At 41.0% G+C, this 20,025-nt stretch overlaps 1 protein-coding gene across 1 annotated transcript; it reads right to left on the bottom strand.

The window, feature by feature from the left end:
- Positions 1-8,583: 8,583 nt before the first annotated feature.
- On the bottom strand, positions 8,584-19,732 carry MGARP (mitochondria localized glutamic acid rich protein). The gene is made up of 4 exons (XM_082727657.1): positions 19,566-19,732; positions 15,380-15,483; positions 11,250-11,343; positions 8,584-9,410 (listed from the first exon to the last, which is right to left on the bottom strand). Exons 1-4 carry the CDS (start codon positions 19,645-19,647, stop codon positions 8,965-8,967), a joined length of 726 nt encoding a protein of 241 aa, XP_082583783.1. The 5' UTR covers positions 19,648-19,732; the 3' UTR covers positions 8,584-8,964.
- Positions 19,733-20,025: the final 293 nt, after the last annotated feature.

Below are 20,025 nucleotides of genomic sequence, written 5' to 3'. Positions count from 1 at the left end.
TGTTGCATTACAGAGTCTTGGATCAGAGGCCACATCTGCCTATAGGACAGGGTCTGCCTAGAGGTTTTCAGTCTCCTGACAGCCATCTAGCTTCAGCCCAGGCCCCTTATGACACCAACGATTCTGTCTTCCTCCATTCTCACAGGTACACGGATCTCAACTTTATAGAGTCAGAGGAAACTTAGAGGACATTCCAGTTCAGTCTTCTCATTTAACAAGTTAGCAATCGGAGGTCCAGGGAGGATGTAGGATTTGTTCAAGGCCCCACAGCTGGACGCTGAAGGAGAGTAAAGCCCAGGCTCCCAAGGTCATGGTAGTGCCGTATGCCACATGTATTCTTTTTTCTCTCTTTCCTTTTAAAGATTTATTTATTTATTTGAGAGAGGGAGCTCGTGCCCACGCAAAGCAGGGTGGGGGCGGGTAGGCAGAGGGAGAGAGAAAATCTCAAGAAAGAAAAGAATCTCAAGAAAGTCTCAAGCAGGCTCCTCGCTGAGCATGGGGCCTAGCACCAGGCTGGAACCCAGAACTCTGATGGCATTACAGAGCCAAAAGCAAGAGTCAGTTGCTTTAACTAACTGAGCCCCCCCAAGTGCCCCTGTGTTCTTTTTTCTGTAGCAGAAGAATCAGTTAGCTAATATTCTTTTAGCTTTAGAAAAGAAGAATAAAGTGCAGTGAAACACAAAGCAGTGAGGTTTTCTTTCTTTTAGCTCACATTGTAATTTCAAAATATTTTAAACATACAAAAAATATACCAAATAGTATAATGAATACACATCTACCCACTATCTTGCTTTGAAGTATAACATTTTGCCATTTTTGTTTTACATCTTTGCGCCCCCCCGATTAATCTTTTTATGCTGTTTTGTAATGTTTTATCTAAGGTATCCTTCACTGGTCTAAAGCCAAAGGAATATTTTCTCCCCCCCAAATACTAAATTTTTTCTCTCATTTTACAATTATTAATCCAGGGGTGCCTGGGTAACTCAGTCGTTAAGCATCTACCTTAGGCTCAGGTCATGATCCCAAGGTGCTGGAATCAAGCCCCACACCGGGCTCCCTGTTCAGAGGGAAGCCTTCCTCTCCCTCTCCCATTCCCCCTGCTTGTGCTCCCTCTCTTTCTGTGTCTCTGTCAGATAAATAAATAAAATCTAAAATAAAATAATTAATCCAGGGGCAGCTGGGTGGTTTAGTCGCTTAAGCATCTGCCTTTGGCTCAGGTTATGATTTCAGGGTCCTGGGATCAAGTCCCACATCAGGCTCCTTGCTCCACAGGGAGCGTGCTTCTCCTTCTCCCTCTGCCTGCTGCTCTGCCTGCTTGTGCGTGTGCTCTCTCTTTCTCTCTCTGCATATCAAATAAATAAATAAAATCTTAAAAAAATAAAATAAAATGGGGCGCCTGGGTGGCTCAGTGGGTTAAGCCGCTGCCTTCAGCTCAGGTCATGATCTCAGGGTCCTGGAATCGAGTCCCGCATGGGGCTCTCTGCTCAGCGGGGAGCCTGCTTCCCTCTCTCTCTCTGCCTGCCTTTCCATCTACTTGTGATTTCTCTCTGTCAAATAAATAAATAAAATTTTAAAAAAATGTAAAAAATAAAATAAAATAATTATTAATCCACTTGGAATTTTTTGACTGTAGGTTGTAAGGTGATGGGCTAATTTTGTTTTATTTTTAAATTTGGATCCCAATAATCCCTGCACCATTTAGTAAAGAGTTCATTATTTCCTCACTGATTTCTTTTTATTTTTTTTTTTAAGATTTTTATTTTTATTTTTTTGGTAAGTAATCTCTACACCCTATGTGGGGCTCAAGCTCACAACCCCGAGATCAAGAGCTGCCCACTCCACCAGCTGAGCCAGCCAGGTGCCCCCTCACTGATTTCTAATCGGTCATAATTCTTTCCATCCTATGTGCAGCTTATTTCTCAGTTCCCCATTGTTTTCCATCGGCTATTTGTTTATCCGTTCACCTAACCATCTTAACTGCTATAGCTTTACAGCTTTTTACATCTAGTAGAGTAAGTTCCCATACACACCATGTTCTCCCTGTCTTAATCATATGTTTTTAGCCGTATATTTATATAAGACTGCAAACGATGGGGACTTGACTCATCCCCATGTTGACATTCCACACAGTCCAGATGATGGCCAACTGGGTGCTCTGACAAGAATATGAGAAATTCTGCTCCCAATTAATACTGAGTTCTGAGGAAACAGGAATGTGACTTTTAGGGAGAAGCAGAAAATATTACTGCAACCTGAATAGCCCATAGGTAAAAAGGAGTTATGGTGGTACTGGGAACCCTGCTTCATTACTATTATATTCGTGGGTAAGTGTTGTTAAGTGTGTTGTCACTGGACAAGAAATGTCTTTGCAAGGATTTATATAAGCTCTCATGTCAATTTCATTATCTTGATTTGATTTTTGAGTGAGTTTTGAGGAATAATGTGAAGATACTTCTGGATGTTTCTGTTCAGCTTTCCGCTGAAGAGAAAGCCAGTGACTGTCATGAAGAGTCCTGTTTAAACACTTGGGGAACAACCTCTTCAGGAGCAGTGAAGCTAGAGTAATGTGAGGCGGCACCTGTGATTGCACTGGAATCTGCCTGCGGCTACAGTTCTCATGTAAATTGATTAATGTGGCGATGCTTGTTCTAAGGCCGCAAAGGCTTCCGGGAGCACTGTTGAACCCAACCCCTCTGCTCATTCTCTCTAGACTATTAACAAAGACACGATGGGAAATGGTCTACTTAGAAGCCTGAGCAAGATATCTTATAAATGAATGCTTTGGGGGAGGAGGAATACAAATGGAGTGAAAAATCCATTCAGAATAACAAGTGGGCTTTGTACTATGAGAAGAAAGATGTAGGCTGATTTCTTTATGAAAAAAAAAACACATTTATATTTGAGAATTTCTTCACTCCAGTTTCCATACAATCTGAGAAAATTTTGTATTTACCGTAGAAGCCTCAATTATTTTAGTCAAATTGACCCTCTGAAATTTTCTCAAGATTTACTTCTTGGAATATATTTATGAAATTGCTGTTTCGAGGGGCACCTGGGTGGCTCTATCGGTTAGGCCTCAGACTCCTAATTTCAGCTCAGGTCATGATCAAGGGGTCATGGGATTGAGCCCCATTTTAAGCTCCACACTCAGCGGGGAGTCTGCTTTTCTCCTCCCTCTGCCCATCCCCTTGTTCTCTCTCTCTCAAGTAAGTTTATTAAAAAAGAAAAGAAAGAAAGAAAGAGAGAGAGAGAGAGAGAGAGAGAGAGAAAGAAAGAAAGAAAGAAAGAAAGAAAGAAAGAAAGAAAGAAGGAAATGGCTGGTTTTGTAGGTCAAAATGACCAAATATCAATCGTTCATAGAGATCAATTCTATATACCCGGCCATAACTCTCTGAGCCTCATGATTTCTTCAACAAACATTTACTGAGGGCCCTAATACAGTCTTTTCTACTTAGGCAATTCCCATTCTATTGGAGATTCTAAAGTGTAAACAAATAATTGAAAAACAGAATGATAAATGCAATGATAGAGAAGGTACAAACTGACACAAAGGAATTTGTGAAAGATTCAGCTCAGTCCAGTGAGGAAAGGTGTTGCAAAGCTGATGGTGTTTGAGCTGAGTAACTGGAAAGCAGCTGAGCCAGTTGAGAAACTGGGAGTGTCTTTCTAGGTGGAGAGAACTACATGTACTACATGTACAAATCTTTGAGGCGTAAAACAGGATGCCAAGTTCAAGTAACAATGCTGTTAAATCATGTAGGCTCTTTGGGTCAAAGCTAGAGGCTGCAGGAAAATAGGAGTACCGACAAAAGATGAAAATGGAGAGAGGTTGAACAGGTGTGGTTTGTGGTGGGTCTCGGAGTAAAAATATTGACCGTGAAGTAATATCAAATATAAATGTCCTCAATTAGATACTGGTGGGCTAGTGAAAAGCTTTAAACTGGGAGGCAACATGCTCAACTTACCTTTCAGAAGGAAAACTGTAAATGGAATGATAGGGAGACTCACTGAGGGGCTACAGATATGAGGAACTGAGCTAACGTGACAGTTTGGAGACTGTATGGTGATGGAAAAGACTTCGAGGAGTGAAAGGTGTGATGGCGGTGAATTCAAAAGAGCTTAGTTTCAGAATATTTTCTATCATTTGAGTTCTTTTTAAAAATGTTACATTTTCGGGGCACCTGGGTGGCTCAGTGGGTTAAAGCCTCTGCCTTCGGCTCAGGTCATGATCCCAGGGTCCTGGGATCAAGCCCCACATCCGGCTCTCTGCTCTGCGGGGAGCCTGTTTCCTCTTCTCTCTCTCTCTGCCTGCCTCTCTGCCTACTTGCGATCTCTGTCTGTCAAATAAATAAATAAAATCTTTAAAAAAATGTTACATTTTCCTTATTGAATGTTTTAATTTGAGCAAAATAATGGGTCAACCCTTTGTAAAATCTGCCTAAGTATCTTTTTTTATTTTTTTTTAAGGTTTTATTTATTTATTTGACTGAGAGAGAGAGAGAGCACAGCAGAGGGAGCAGCAGAGGGAGGGAGAGCAGGGAGCCCAATATGGGACTTGATTCCAGCACCCTGGGATCATGACCTGAGCCAAAGGCAGATGCTTAACAGACTGAGCCACCCAGGCGCCCCTCTAAATATCTTAATAATAGAATAAAATCACTGCATGATTAATTCAATTATCATCTAATTGAAAGATTAATTTTCTTTTCTTTTCTTTTTTTTAGACAGAGCAGCATGCACAAGGAGGGGTGGGTGGGTGGGGGCAGAAAGAGAGAGAGTGAGTTCGAGAATCTTAAGCAGCACAGAGCCCCACTGGGGGGTTGATCTTACGACCCTGAGATCATGACTTTCATGATCTGAGCAAAAACCAAGAGTCAGGCACCCAACTGACTGAGCCACCGAGGCATCCCTGGAAAAATTCATTTTAAAAATCAGTTTAGGGGTGCCTGTGTGGCTCAGTCAATTAAGCATCTGACTTTGGGCAGGTCATAATCTCAAGGCTGTGGGATCAAACTCCATGCAGGGCTCTTCTCCATGCTCAGGGTGGAGTGGGCTTCGCCCTCCCCCTCTGGACCTCCCCCTGCTCATGCTCTCTCTCTCCCAGATAAATAAATAAATAAATAAAATATTTTAAAAATCTGTTTAGTTGGTCACTCTATGTGGCTTCTGCTTGAGACATAATAGATATAACTACAGTCTACAAATCTTCCTCTCCAAAAGAACGTTCTTTCCCTAGTTCTGAGGGAAAGGATTTCTGATTTGTGAGAAAGGATTTTCATTTTTAAATGGGAGTAATAATGCCCACAATGTTCATGTCACCTGCTAAAGGAAAAAGCTAATTTTCTCTTCATTTTCTTCCTCTGCCCCAGAAATCACCATCCATAAGAAATAATCTCAGAAAATAAAAGGTAAATGTTTAGATTAGTTTAATTATTAATTTGGGCAGTGATTACTTAAAATTATACATCCATATGAAAAATTTGAATAATAATACTTAACTGGCCAAATTCCTCCCATTTGTTCATGAAAACTCACCCCAAAAGTTAAGTAAATAAATATTTTTCTAGAAATTTCTTTAGAGAGAACTTCAACTGAGGAAAAACATTGTATAATGTGTTTTATTATAACGGACAGTATTGCTTCTGGTCAACAGATGTTATCTGACAGGACAAATACTTGGCACAGAAATTACTAGCACATTCAAAAACTAATCTTCCCTGAATTCAGCTTTGACTCAGAAGCTGGCTGTGGAATACACTGCATTAGAAAATTCACATTAAAAAAAATAAGGCAGTTATTTCATATTATTTAAGACTGCTCCATACATTTCTTTCAATAGTGAAAGTAGTGTTTAAATTTCAGGGGCATGTCGTTGGTTAAAACATATGTTGTGTTTTTTATAAATTTAGTCCTCTTTTATATCCCTGTCTTCATCAAAGAGAACTTGGTTATCTGATTCTACTGCCATTATTAATCTTTTGTAATTGGTTTCATATTCCAAGCCCCACACTCTATATCACTTTGACTTTGTTAAGGTATATTTTCAATTTTATCAAAATCAGCCAATGATCTAATAAGAAAAATACTGTTTGTGAAATACTGTTGTTTCACATTGGTTGTTAAAGTCTAAAAAAGGCTAATAAAATATAGTTTGCTTTTGGACTTGATAGCTGCTGTTTCAAAAGGTTGTTTGTTCTAAATAAATACTGGACTTTAAAAGGAAAAAAACCCTTCTAAAATTTTTTTCAGAAAAGGCAACAATTGGCCAGAAGGTAAAGCCGGACAAATTCTGGATCTGTGGGGTACAGCCCATTCTTTCATCATCCCTGTTGAAGAATGTGACAGGCAACAACACAAAAGCTAGTCTGCATCAAATTCAAAGTTAAGCTTTATTTCCTAACTATCTTAACTACATATTGCTGCTTACAGTGCCCTAACTGCATGGCTTAGTACACAACCCGCTGATTTGCTCACAATTTTATGGATCAGCAATTTGGTCTGGGTGTTCAGCTGGCCGGTTCTTACTCGTTCTTGCCTGGGATCTCTCAGTTGCAGTTGTCCTGCATGGCGGCTGAAACTGGAGGGTCTAGGATAGCCTCACTCATGTATCTGGGGTTAGCGCTAGCTAGGGATGGGGCCGCTCTCTCCATAAGGTCTCTTATTCTCATAGAGACCGTACAGTAGTCTCAAGATTCCAAGCAAACGAGAAGTCTCACAAAATCAATTCCACAGCATTCCATCAAAGCAAGGTACAAGTCAAGTTCAAATTCAAGGAGGTGGAAAAATAATCTCCACCCCTTGATGGAAAGGAATATAAAGGCATACTTGATTGGAGTGTATGTGGAAAAAGACTATGTGACTGTTTTTTTCCCAGTCTACCACACTAACAATGGCTCAAAATTCACAAAAAATATGGAAAAAGATTGATTATATAAAAACTAAAGAAAAAATCTCCTGTACTACAAAAACACCATAAGTAGAGTAAAATGAAAGACAAACTTGGAAAATAATTTCAATTTATATCAAAGTTTGCTATCTCTAGTACAGAAAACTTTCTTAAAAATAGAAAAGTAAAGGTCTAATAACACTATAAAAAATGCATTGAAAGGGCACCTGGGTTGCTTGGTTGGTTAAGTCTCTGCCTGATTTCAGCTGGGGTCATTTCAGTGTTGTGAGATGGAGCCCTGCGGTGGGCTCTGTGCTGGACGTGGAGTCTGTTTATGATTCTCTCTCTCCCTCTCCCAGCACCCCCACTCTCTCTCCCAAAATTAAAAAAAAATGCGTTGGAGATATGAACAGAAACTTTGCAAAAAAGAAAGGTACATTGCCCTTAACCAATGAAAAAAGGTTCAACCTCACTCTTAATAAAGAAAACACAAATTAAAATCATGCTGATACAAGTTTTCATCTATCACACCTATCAAAAATCCAAATGTTTGGGGTGCCTGGGTGGTTCAGTGGGTTAAGTCTCTGCCTTCGGCTTGGGTCATGATCTCAGGGTCCTGGGAATGAGCCCCACATCAGGCTCTCTGCTCAGCGGGGAGCCTGCTCCCCACCCCCCCCACCTGCCTCTCTATTTGTGGTCTCTCTCTCTGTCAAATAAATAAATAAAATCTTAAAAAAAAAAAACCAAATGTTTTAAAATACACTCGGCAGGAAACAGGTACTCACGTACATTGTTATTTTGGGAATACAAAATAGTATGACTCCTATGGAAGGGCTTTTGCAATAGATAGCAAAATTACTTACGTATTTGATCTAGCAATCTCTCTTTCAGAAATCTATCCTAGTGAAACACTGAAAAATGCAAAAAGACACTTTGCAGAAGCTTATTCAATGCAGCAGTATTTGTGATTGCAAATAAGAGAAACAACTCAAATGTCCATCAGTAGGAGACAGTTGAGTAAATCATAGTACCCACACATGTAGCTCCATGCAACTGTAAAAAGTAATGAGAACTAGGGGAACCTGGGTGCCTCAGTCAGTTAAGCATGTGACACTTGTTTTCAGCTCACGTCGTGATGTGGGTGTTGAGGGATCCAGCCCCAGGTAGGGCTCTGTGCTCAGTGGGAAGTCTACTTGAGATTCTCTCTCCCCCTCTGCTCTTCCCCTCCCCCTGCCCTGCCCTCGCTCGCTCCCTCTCTAAAATAAATAAATAACTCTTTTTAAAATTTTTAATTATTTTTTTGACACAGAGAGAGAGAGAGATCACAAGTAGGCAGAGAGGAAGGCAGAGGGAGAAGGGGAAGCAGGCTCCCCACTGAGCAGAGAGCCCCATGCAGGGCTGGATCCCAGGACCCTGAGATCATGACCTGAGACAAAGGCAGAGGCTCAACCAACTGAGCCACCCAGGTGCTCCAAAGTGTTTTTTTTTTTCATTATTCATGCGATGCTGTGTGTATGTTAATCTACAATAAATATTATAACCTATATTTTATATTATACATGATCTTTAATACTATAGACTATACATGATCTTTAATACTATATTATAGATCTTTAATACTATAGACTTTAATACTATAGATCTTTAATACTATAGGCTATACATTAAAAATTTGTGAATAAAAACAGAAGCGCTAATGACTTTCCAACTTTATTTAAATGAGTTCAAATCAAAACTCAAGAATCTAGATTAACACACATTAAGGTACAGGTATAGCAAAATTAAAGTGAATGCAGATTGTACAGAAAGCTCAATTCCTATGATATAAAACTGAAATACAAAGATGCAACTCCGTGAGCTCTTTACAGAAATGTCATATTCTGATCTCAGAGAGCAGGCAACTATTCACACCCATAAAAATCTCAAAGTCTCTCAATCCCCAAGTCTATCAGTACATACCAGAAATCTTCAAATTTTCTAGCAAAGGAGCCTGTCCTAAAGCTATGATGACTGAAACTACAAAAGCACCTATCAGACACGATGGCATTTTTTTGGCTAAAGGGTCGGTCAGCAAGAGATTAGCCTTGAGCCGGGGCGTGGGCGTCGGAACTAACGCTGGCTTGCTCCTGTGAATCATCCCCAGCAGAGGATTCTGATTCAACAGGAGGACTCTTCTCTTCTCCTTCAGCATTTCCACCAGCGCTTTCCCTGTCTGCTGTCCCGTGATCATTTCTGGCAACAGCTCCATCCAGAGCTGCACTCTGAACCTCCGGGGGCGCTTCGGCGCTGCCTTCTGCGGTGGCGCCCAGCCCGGCGTCTGTCGCCTCTGCCCCCCCTTTAGCACTGACCGCGTCGGGCTCGCCGGCAGTGGCCTCCACATCCCCGGGACCGGCTGAAGCCTCTTCTACCGCCGCAGCTGGAACATCTGGAGTACCTTCCGCATCTACCTCCAGGACTTCCGGGGCAGACACTTCACACACGTCTGAACTTGCTTTCTCCGCTCCTGCCACGTTCTCTTTTTCACCTTTAAGATTTAGTCCATTAAGCAAAGGGTTAATTTAAAGAGCATGGGAACACAGCGGAAGCCCGCGAAGTCATTTTTTTAAAAAAGATTTTTGTTTATTTATTTGAGAGAGAGAGATCACAAGTAGGCAGAGGCAGGTAGAGAGAGAGGAGGAAGCAGGCTCCCCGCTGAGCAGAGAGCCCGATGTGGGGCTCGATTCCAAGACCCTGAGATTATGGCCCCAGCCAAAGGCAGAGGCTTTAACCCACTGAATCACCCAGGCGCCCCTCCCCCGCAGTCATTTTTTTAAAATGAGACAAAGTTATCTGTACTGATATGAAATGCTCTTCAAGGTAGCCTGTTAAATGAAAAAAGCAAGAAAAAAAGCAATGTATACCGTATGGACAAAAGGAGGTAAGGTATACCCAGATAGTTTTTATTTGCAAAGACTCTCTAGGAGGATACAAAGAAGCTGGTATTATTGATTCGCTCTGGGGAGGGAAAATGAGAAAAGGGAGGGGAAAGCATCTGCTTTTTCATAACCCTTTTGAACCTTTAAAAAATTTACAAATATTATTTATTTAAATACAAGGAACATGAAAAACAGCCAACCTTTCATATGAAGTAGCATGGAAAAACAGCCAACTTACTAGTTGATGACTGAGCAATCACTATCCTCTTTCAACCTCAGTTTTATCATCTGTAAAATGGGGAAATCGATAATATCTGCCTCAAAGAGCTATTGTGAGGACTGACTAAAATTAAGGCATGACAAGGGGTTTAAAACCAAAAGTGCAGGGGGGCCTGGGTGGTCAGTAGTTAAGATCTGCTTTGGCTCAGGTCATGATCCCAGAGTCCTGGGATCGAGTCCCACATCAGGCTCCCTGCCTCTCCCTCTCCCTCTATGCCTCCCCCTTGCTTGTGCTCTCCTGCTCTCTCTCAAATAAATAAGTAAAACAATAATAGTGGCTCAGTAGGTTAAGCACCCAATTCTTGGTTTTGGCTCAGGTCACGATCTCAGGGTTGTGAGACTGAGCCCCTCAGTGGGCTCCAGGCTTATCGGGGAGTCTGTTTGGGATTCTCTCTCTCCCTTTGACCACCACCCCAATAAATAAATAAATAAATAGTGCTATGGAAATGTTGAGTTTTATTATTATTACAATCAGCTTTCTCATGATTCTATTCAGTAATATTTATTGATGGTATTCCATTTCTTAATATTGTCATGACTAAAAGGTTAAAATTGGTTCATAAGTAGCTAGTATCTGTCCCTAAAGAGTGATCAAAGTAATAGATAATAATGGCATTATAATTGAGATGAAAAAAGTATTCAAAGCAAGCAGTTTAAGGCAAAAAACATACATTAGGGTGAAAATGTAAAGTTTGTGTTCTAGTAGTTGCCATTTTATCATCAGATCAACTCAGGGACTTAATAGACATGATTGACTGCACTAATGTCAAGTGAACTTTGGGCAAAGACACACAGCCAAAACTGAAACAAGAATTAGTTTAATGATTAAAAAAAAAAAAATGAGGGAAATGAGCTGCTGAGAGAGACAGATACTAAAACATGTCCGCCTGAATGAAGTCTGAGTAGGGGAAAAGTAATATTATCAAACAAAGATTCAAAGTCACTGGTCAGCAGTACAAATGTAAAACATTTCATTTATCTAATGTACTCATCCAAAACATATAACAATATTCTTTAGGTTTTGGTTGGGCTTTCCCTTTCTGAATGAACTTCTGCCCAAAGCCATTCTGTCAAGTTAGTAAAGAAGTCGAAAGCAAATAGTGTTCATAGCTAGAGTAAGATCATGGAAATCAGTGTCTCAAGGGAAAAAAATAATAAATCCACTTTACCTTGAAGTGGATGTAACTCTGCTTTGTTTTTTTCTTTCAAATTTGTTACACGTTCCGTTTGTTTGCCTTGCTCTGATGTGATCGTCCTGTAAGTCTGAAAGTAAATGTGTGCTTAAGTTTCTTTCTTGAGCTCTAAAATTCAACATGCCAATTTCAAAGGTATATATAATTCAAAGAAGAGAAACCAATGTACACCAGCACACTTTTGCTTCTCCTTTGGAAATTTTTGCTACTAAGTGGAATTCTTTACAAAGGAAAGAAACAAATGCTCTAACAGGAGTCAAAGATAACAGAAAAACACAGGCAGATACAAAGATGAAGACAAAGAAGGAAAAACAAATCATGCTAGAACCAAAATATTCTGACAAGCATTTATAGATACCCCCTGGCATTTATCCCAGAGAAATGGCAACTTATGTGCACACAAAAACCCTTATACAAATGTTCATGGTTGCTTTATTTGTAACAGCCAAAAGCTGGAATCTGGCTGGGGGGTCCTACAACAGGTGAACAGTTAAGCAAACTGTGGTAAACCCATAACTTGGAATGCTACTCAGGATTAAAAAGGAATGAACTCTCAACACAGGTTTAACAATTTGGATGCATCTCCAGGTAATTATGCTGAGTGAAAAAAGCCAGTCTCAAAAGGCTGTATACCTCATGATTCCATTTATGTAACATTCTTGAAATGGAAAGTTGTACACCTAGAGAACAGATTTGTGGTTGCCAGGGCTAGGAAGAAGGGAGGAGAGGACAAAAAAGACTGAGGGCAATTACAAAGGACTACAACAAGGGATCCTATGTCCTAACAGCAGTAGTGAATACATGAATCTACACGTGACACGACTGCCTGGAATGAAATACACATGCATGTGTGCATGTGCACACCCGTGCACACACACACAAAGTGCAAGTGAAAGTGGTGAAATATGAATAAGGACAGTGGATTTTATCCATGTCCACTTCCTGATTGTGATACTGGGTTACCACGATAAAAGATGTTACTCACCAGCAGAAATGAGGCAAAGACTCTGTGAGACCTCTGTATTAGCTCTCATAACCGCACGTGAAACTCAATCATCTCGTAACCAAAAGTTTGAAAAAAATCTTCCAAAACAGCATATTTGTAGACCCTAATGAAGATTCCTTAAGTAAGCTAGGGTTTTTCCTTAAAAGCAGAACTATGACCTGACCATCGGTTATTTCAGAAACAGAATCAGGAATAAAGCTTAGCAGTAGGATTACGGATTTTTAAAATTTGCATTTTATATACGTGTTCTCTAAATTTTTAATAACCAAAACCCATGTATCTTATTAAAAATTATACTTTGCAAATTACAAACCATTTTAGAGCATGTTAGAATTAGACTGTGAAAATGGAAAATCTACAACCTCAGGGGTGGAAATGATACCGAAGTGGCCCTAACAAATCCGGCAGAGTTTGGTGAATTCAGGCTTGAATCATCTGGGTTTCAAAAGATCAGCAGGAATGATGGTCACCAATCTGGATGAGAGCAGGGGATACTTTCCTGGCAGGGTGGGAACTCCTGAGAGCTTAAACCACTATGCTGAGTCGACATGCTCCACACTCAGTACACAAAAGCTGAGCCTGGGCAGAGGTTCACGTTCCTGAAATGGACATCCCAGCCCAAGTGAACATGCTTTTTTTTGTTGTTGTTGTTCAAGGGACTAAAACACAAGATGAGAAGAAAGGCTAGTTCAGGCAGAATCGAAGAGATGAGGATATTGGAATGACTCACACTCATGTGTAGCCGAGAGAATTTAGTTTTCCAAATCAAAGGTGGTCATACACAGAGTAGAAAAAAGGCCTATCAGAGGGGGCCTCTGCACAGCCTCAAATGTAGACTTCGAAAGTTATTTCCAAATGATATCACTCATTATATGTGAGCATTTAAAATATCCCACAAACATCTCAGATCCTCAAAAAACTGACATAACCTGGGCCTGCCTCAGAGTCTAAGAGGCCCTTATTGTAGAAGATTTTACATGGAAATGAAAGACTGGCTGGTGACCATCTCTGGATTCCATTCAGATAAATCTAGTAGAGAACTTATTTTCATATAGGACAAAGGGAAGGGAGGGGGGACTTGAATACAGGTTTTCAAGTGTCTCACATTCTGCATTTCCTCCTAACAAGAGCCTAAGATTCTTGGGAATTGAAGCTTCCTACATTCAAGAGTAAAACCACACATTCTTAGAGGTGGAAAGGGACTTGAAGCTCATGCTTTGTCCAACTCCCACTCCCACTGAGAGAGAACAAGGCCAGAAAGGGCTCAAAGGACAGTCATTTTATAACCTTCCTGTTTATGATCGCTCTTGCAAAGAAAGATTGGACTGGAGAGATTCATGTCTGGCACTAATAAGCATAATTATGGGCATAGTGAGTTCCAGATGAAATTCCATCTATCCAGCTCCCCCTATAATCACATGGCCCAGTTCAATCTCTGTTTCTCCAATGGCCTACTTCCAACAATAGTAGCTCTGGGCAGTGAATTCAACATTAAGCAATAGATGGTAGAAGGAAAGGAATCTGGGTATGAGTGAAAGCTGCTGGATCAGTGGAGGATGATAATATAAGTGATATCTTTGAAATATCTGGTTTCTTGAGGCCCTCAAAATTCTGAAGATTAGGATAAGTTATTTTGTTTTGGCCATCTACATACAAACTGCTCCTAGTTATGCCTAAAAGTCCCTTTATGCACATCTCTGTAGGGTCAAACCAAAATGTAGTGACTTTTGTGTACTCTTAGAGTTTCCGAAAATTTTGTATTTATTTTCCTTTTGTTCATAATGAAGATTAAATTTTGATTTAGAAAGTTTATGACAAAATGGGGAATGATTCAATAGACTTATTATTACTTATTTAATACACAAATATTTCATCACTTTAGCTCTAAAAATCATACTATCAAAAGCTTCATTTTTCAGTGATCATCTGGAAGGAGTAGGTAAAACATTCTTTTAACTTTGCATATGTCTATTTTGAATTTTTGAAAATATATGAATAAATATTACCTTTTTAAAATAATGAATGTATACAAAGATATATAAAACTAATAAAAACCATGGAGACAGTACAAAGATTTGGGGAGGGAAGAATGAATACATGGAACACAGGGAATTTTTAGGGCACTAAAACTATTCCGTATGATACTATAATGGATATATTGTTATACACTTGTCCAAACTCATAGAATGTGCAGTACCGAGAGTGAACCCTAATGTACACTATAGACTTTAGTTAGTTAAAATGTATTGATATTGACTCATCAGTTGTAACATGTATCACACTAATGCGAGGTTGTTGATGGAGTATTGAGAGGAGATGTGAGAACGCTATACTTCCTGTTGATTTTTCTATAAACCTAAAATGCTCTTAAAAAAAAAAAAAAAAGTCTATTGGACGCCTGGTGGCTCAGTCGCTAAGCGTCTGCCTTCAGCTCAGGTCCTGATCCTGGGGTCCTGGGATGAAGCCCCACATCAGGATCCCTGCTCGGCAGGGAGCCTGTTTTTCCCTCTCCCTCATCCCCTCCCCACTACTGGTGTTCTTTTGCTCTCTCAAATAAATACATAAAATATTTTTAAAAATAGTCTATTAAGTTAATCTTTCAAAACGGTTCTTGTTTAAATGTTAATAATAGTACCTACCTTATAGCATTGCTGTAGTTATTAAATGAGCCATGAGTCTGTCACTCATGTTTATATGATAAACACTCATAGGTCGACTATTACTATTAGTATTTACAATAACATCATTTTTAAAAAGATTTTATTTATTTTAGAGAGAGAGCTTGAGAGGAAGGAGGGTCAGAGGGAGAAACACACTCCCCGCCCAGCAGGGAGCCGGCAGGTCTCAAACCCAGGACTCCAGGATCATGATCTGAGCCAAGGGCAGTCATTTAACCAACTGAGCCACTCAGGTGCCCCTAATAATGTCATTTTTACTGGAAGTCACCTGTACTTGGCAGTGTATATTGTGTAAGAAATGTTGATTTCCCACCATCTTGTATATTTAATTAATCTCATGTCCTGACTTTGATAATGTTTTGAGTTTTACATATTACAAAAATATATGAATTCCTAAACATTATGGTTATTTAAACACTTACATAATATCCACCAGCACTGACAGTGACACCTACAACCAGATAATAGATCATATTTGATCCAGATGATCCAAACCATTTGTTAGATGACATCCAGCGAAGAGATGCTAGGAAAACAAGTTGAAACACAGTTAGCTGTACCACTTAAGCAAAACTATTTAAAATAATTATACCTCAAAAAAATTTTCCCCTTCAGTGAACTATTAACATCAAGTGATTTTTAGCTTAAGGGAATACAGTATCACAAAGTAGGGTAATAATTCCATTTGACATTTTCCCAATCTCATTTGATAAGTACTTATGAAACCTGTCAGCTTCGTGCTTAGCATCATGCTTTTCTTGGAAAGAGTGCAGGCGTGAGTAAGGAGAAATGACAAAAGCACTGAGCAGTTTTAACAGTCCAACAAGATGCAAAAGAAATCCATTGCTATAGGTACTCCACTACAGGCTTCAGTGGAAAAGATTATCTTTCCAAAAATTGAATTAAATATATTTGAACTAAAACAGGTTGAAGCCCAACACATTTCTACAAATCTATAATACAAATATCCTACGTAGACAGAAATCTTAATTTTTCTAACAAAAGCCTTTAAAGATGAGCAGATATAAGATTGTTTAGGACAAGATGTTACAACATGGTCATGTGTGAAGAAGTACAATTCTGTACAAACCAATAGAAATAGGTAAGAGTACTGTATTATTACGTCTAAATACATAAAACTTGTAAATGTTATACGCCCTTGAATTGAAATCTTAAATAATAGACTCAGAGATAGAAAGAGTTTAAAGTTCATATAGCTCAAATTCTTTATTTTCAAGATATAAAAAAAGTAGAAACATTAATTTATTCACTCAACAAAAAAGGGTTGAGCGCCTACTATGTGTTTCGTCTTGTCAGAATCATTAAGGATAGAACTTTGAACAAGACATACAAGGTCCTAAGCCTCATGTAGCTCACATAGTTGAAGGAGGGAAGAAATGCACAAATAACTGAAATGCAGTGTGACAAATGCTGGAACAGAAGCAAGCAGAAGTTGCAACAACAGCATAAAAATTCAGTGAAAAACCTCAGCTAGCTGGCTTAAGGGACCTGTCATAATTAAAGAGACATCACCTGGGTTTTGAAGGAAAGTACAGGAGACTGTCAGATGAATAAGGGAGAGAAAATTGCACCAGAGGCAGAAGGCACAGCACATGCAAGGTCAGGAGAGCTAAAAAAGTGCAAAGTAATTGGATGTGGCCTGACACACAGGGTGTGAATGAGGACTGGGGAGAAGTTTTGATTTGCAGTTGCCCTAATTACAAATCTTTGTATTAGCAATACTGGAAAGACTTCCTGTATGTGTTTTCAGTTTGTATATAAACAATCATCTCCTGGAAAAAATATTTTTTCCGCACCAATGTAGCCAAAGAGGTTATCTTAAGAGGGTATGGCTTTGACCTGTAGTGGGGCTTTTGTTGGTTTAAAAATACATCTGTTACTAAACAGGGAATATGTAGCTTCTGTAGTTGTCAACCAGACATAAATATCAAAAAGATTATTTTAAATAGGAAGCAATAAAGAAAATCATCCGAGATGTAAGTAAAGACTTAAACACAAATACAATTATGACAATTAAAAGAGTAATGATAAATAAATAAAATCTTAAAAAAAAAAAAAAAGAGTAATGAGGGGCGCCTGGGTGGCTCAGTGGATTAAAGCCTCTGCCTCCAACTCAGGTCATGATCCCAGGGTCCTGGGATGGAGCCCCACATCCCGCTCTCTGCTCAGCGGGAAGCCTGCTTCTTCCTTCTCTCTCTGCCTGCCTCTCTGCCTACTTGTGATCTCTGTCAAATTAAAAAAAAAAAAATCTTAAATAAAAATAAAAGAGCAATGAAATGGGAAATAAATATTTAATAAAGATTAATTAGTTAAATTTGAGCATATCAATGTAATGTGAAATAGATATTAGAAGTTTTGCAGGAGAATATTTTCTTACCTGAGGAAATATTTACAATATAGCAAATGCAAATTTATAGCAAAATAATCTATACAGGGCTCAGTTTGTGAAAGCTATGTGCACAAGAATAAAATGCAAGAGGAAGAAAGTTCTGGAACATTATATATACTAAAATGTAAATGGTGGTATTCTCTGAGTGGCAGGATTACAGGTGACCTCTCTTTTGCCTTTCTGCGTTCCTTCCAATGATCTATTACAAACCCTAATTATTTACTCATCAAAAAGTTACATTTTTAAAAAGCAAAAGCCTGAGAACACAATTTGGTGAGGCTCAGTTAAAATTTTACTCTTCAGTTCATCAAAACAGAAAGTACCAACAAAAAGGTCAATTAATCTCCATGACTGAAGCCAGATTCCCGGTCAATAATAGTTCTTAAAATACATAAATCAATGCTACGAAAAAAAGTAATTAGATGAAAATGAGAGAAAGATCAGGGCTGCTACAGCCAGTATTGCTAACTACCAATTTAAAATGTCTAACCTGCTTTTCTTTTACCCCAAATTGGGGAAGAAATTATCTGAAACGCGTCGCTACAAAAGAGGTGTGTGTGTTTGCGCGTGTTTGTGCCTGAAGCCGGTGGTGCATGCGCAAGATAACGCCAAAGGCCACGGTCAGGGGGCTCATCTTTCTCCCCTCCCCACCCCCAATCACAACGGCCTCGTTATCTTCTGAAGTTTAAAATTAATGGGTTCTACTTCGTCAGTGAAAAAATGCTCTATCTTACTCAGTATAAAGATCAAGGAAAACGAAGATGCCTTACTCTGTTATCGGTGAGGCAACGGCTTCCTACCATTTTTTTTAAGAGAAAAATAAAGCTTTCTGGACAGACCTTCCTTCCCCTCCCACCGCCACCACCACCACAGGCCTAATTAAAGTGGAGGCGGGGGAGGGGAGGAGGGGAAGGGGACATGGCCCATGGAATCTTCCGCGGCAGTGTTTCTTTCTCTGCTCCAACGCACGCTCTGGGCAAAACTACCTCAAAGCCTTAGAAAGTGAGGCCAAGTGCGGGGAGAACTAAGAACTTTCCAAAAGGTTGTCTAAGAGCCGCTGGGTTAAGCAGGACCGCCAAGACAGGGGAGGCGGAGGAGGTCTGGGAAGGAGCCGCTGGGGCAGAACTGCACAGGAGCGCGAAGCCCGCCCGCAGCAGGGAGGGAAAACACGCATGCCCACACTTATTAAGCCCCTGCAGTGTTCCCGGCACTATAGTAGGCGCTTTTGTATTTTTCAAGTTTTAGTAAAGAGGCTTCAAGTTTGGGCGCCTGGGTGGCTCGGTTGGTTAAGCGACTGCCTTCCGCTCAGGTCACGATCCCACAGTTGCAGGATCGAGTCCCACATCGGACTCCCAGCTCCACGGGGAGTCTGCTTCTCCCTTTGATCTTCTCCCCTCTCCTGCTCTCTCTCACTCTCTCTCCGTAAATAAACAGAATTAAAAAGAAAAGAAAAGAAAAAAGAGCTTCCAGCTTGAACTGCAACTTCCCTCTTTAGGAATTTCCGAATACTATCCCTCTTCCCATGCATCGCCAAATCAGAAGGTGACAGATACCGGGACGGCTGGGCGGAACACGTGGATAGCTCCCGGTTTCTGCGCAGCCCCAGCCAAAGTGCTTCGAAGGTTCCTCGAGTTCCGCCTGCGGAGCCCCGGACAAGCCATAAGTTTATTTATTCGGGGGCATTTAGCCAACATTTAGTGGGCCCGCACTCCCTCCCGCGCCCTGCCTGGCTCCATCGTGCTACCCGTTCCTCTGCTTCCTCGTGAAGCTGGAGAGCGCACAGGTCCCTATACTAATAAAAGGAGTAAGCTACGCGGCCGTTAGCCAGCCATTTTCCAAGCGCTTTTAACGGCATATTAACTCATTAAAACTCACAACCATTATTGTCCCCATTTTTGAAATGAGGGAACAGGTGAAATCCCTTACCCCATCAAGATTCGAACCCTCGAAGCCTAGTCCGGATTCCGAAGCCGCTCTAGAAAGGTTGCCTACTATCCAAGGCTTGGAGAACTTCGGGGCGTCCTCCCCGCGATTTTCCTCCATTTCTCCCCTAGCCCCAAGCCCAGGCTTCTGCCCTCGGACCGGGTTTGTCGCCCCCCAACCTCCCGGGTGCCGGCGGGGACGGGGACCCCGGGCAATCTACGCGCGAGACGTCCGTTCTCTTCAGGCTTGGACGCCGGGGCCGGCGCGGTACTCACCGTCCTTCCGGAGCGGCGCGGGGCCGGGGGGCGCCCTCAGGGGCAGCGCCAGCGTCTTGGAGACCGCCCTGCGGAGATACATCGCGCCCGCTGCCCGCAGCGCCGCAGACTCTGCTGCCCGCTCGCGCTGCGAGGCGCGGGGAGCCGGGGCGAGCTCCGCCCCGGGGAGGAGCGCGGACCCCTGCCCAGCCCCGCCCGTGTGCCCCCGGGAGGTGGGGACGGGTAGTTCGCCCGCTTCTTCCAACCCCAACCTAGTCTCCCGACTCTGTTGCTCTCTCCCGGGTCCGAGAAACGAGCTGTACGCGCCTTCTCAGAAAAGGGATCGGGAGCCGAGAAGTCACCATCACCTGCCGAACTCCGGCGGACAGGCTGGAGATGGTTTAGGAACTTGCAACGTGAATAAAGATAGACATGGTTTATCATGTCGGATGTAGTCCGAACGCATTTTAAGTCACACTCC

Source organism: Mustela nivalis (assembly GCF_964662115.1).
Source record: "Mustela nivalis genome assembly, chromosome: 4".
In the NCBI taxonomy this organism is placed as follows: Eukaryota; Metazoa; Chordata; class Mammalia; order Carnivora; family Mustelidae; genus Mustela; species Mustela nivalis.
The sequence above is the reverse complement of the archived record's forward strand: the minus strand, read 5'-3'. Positions and strand labels throughout refer to the sequence as shown.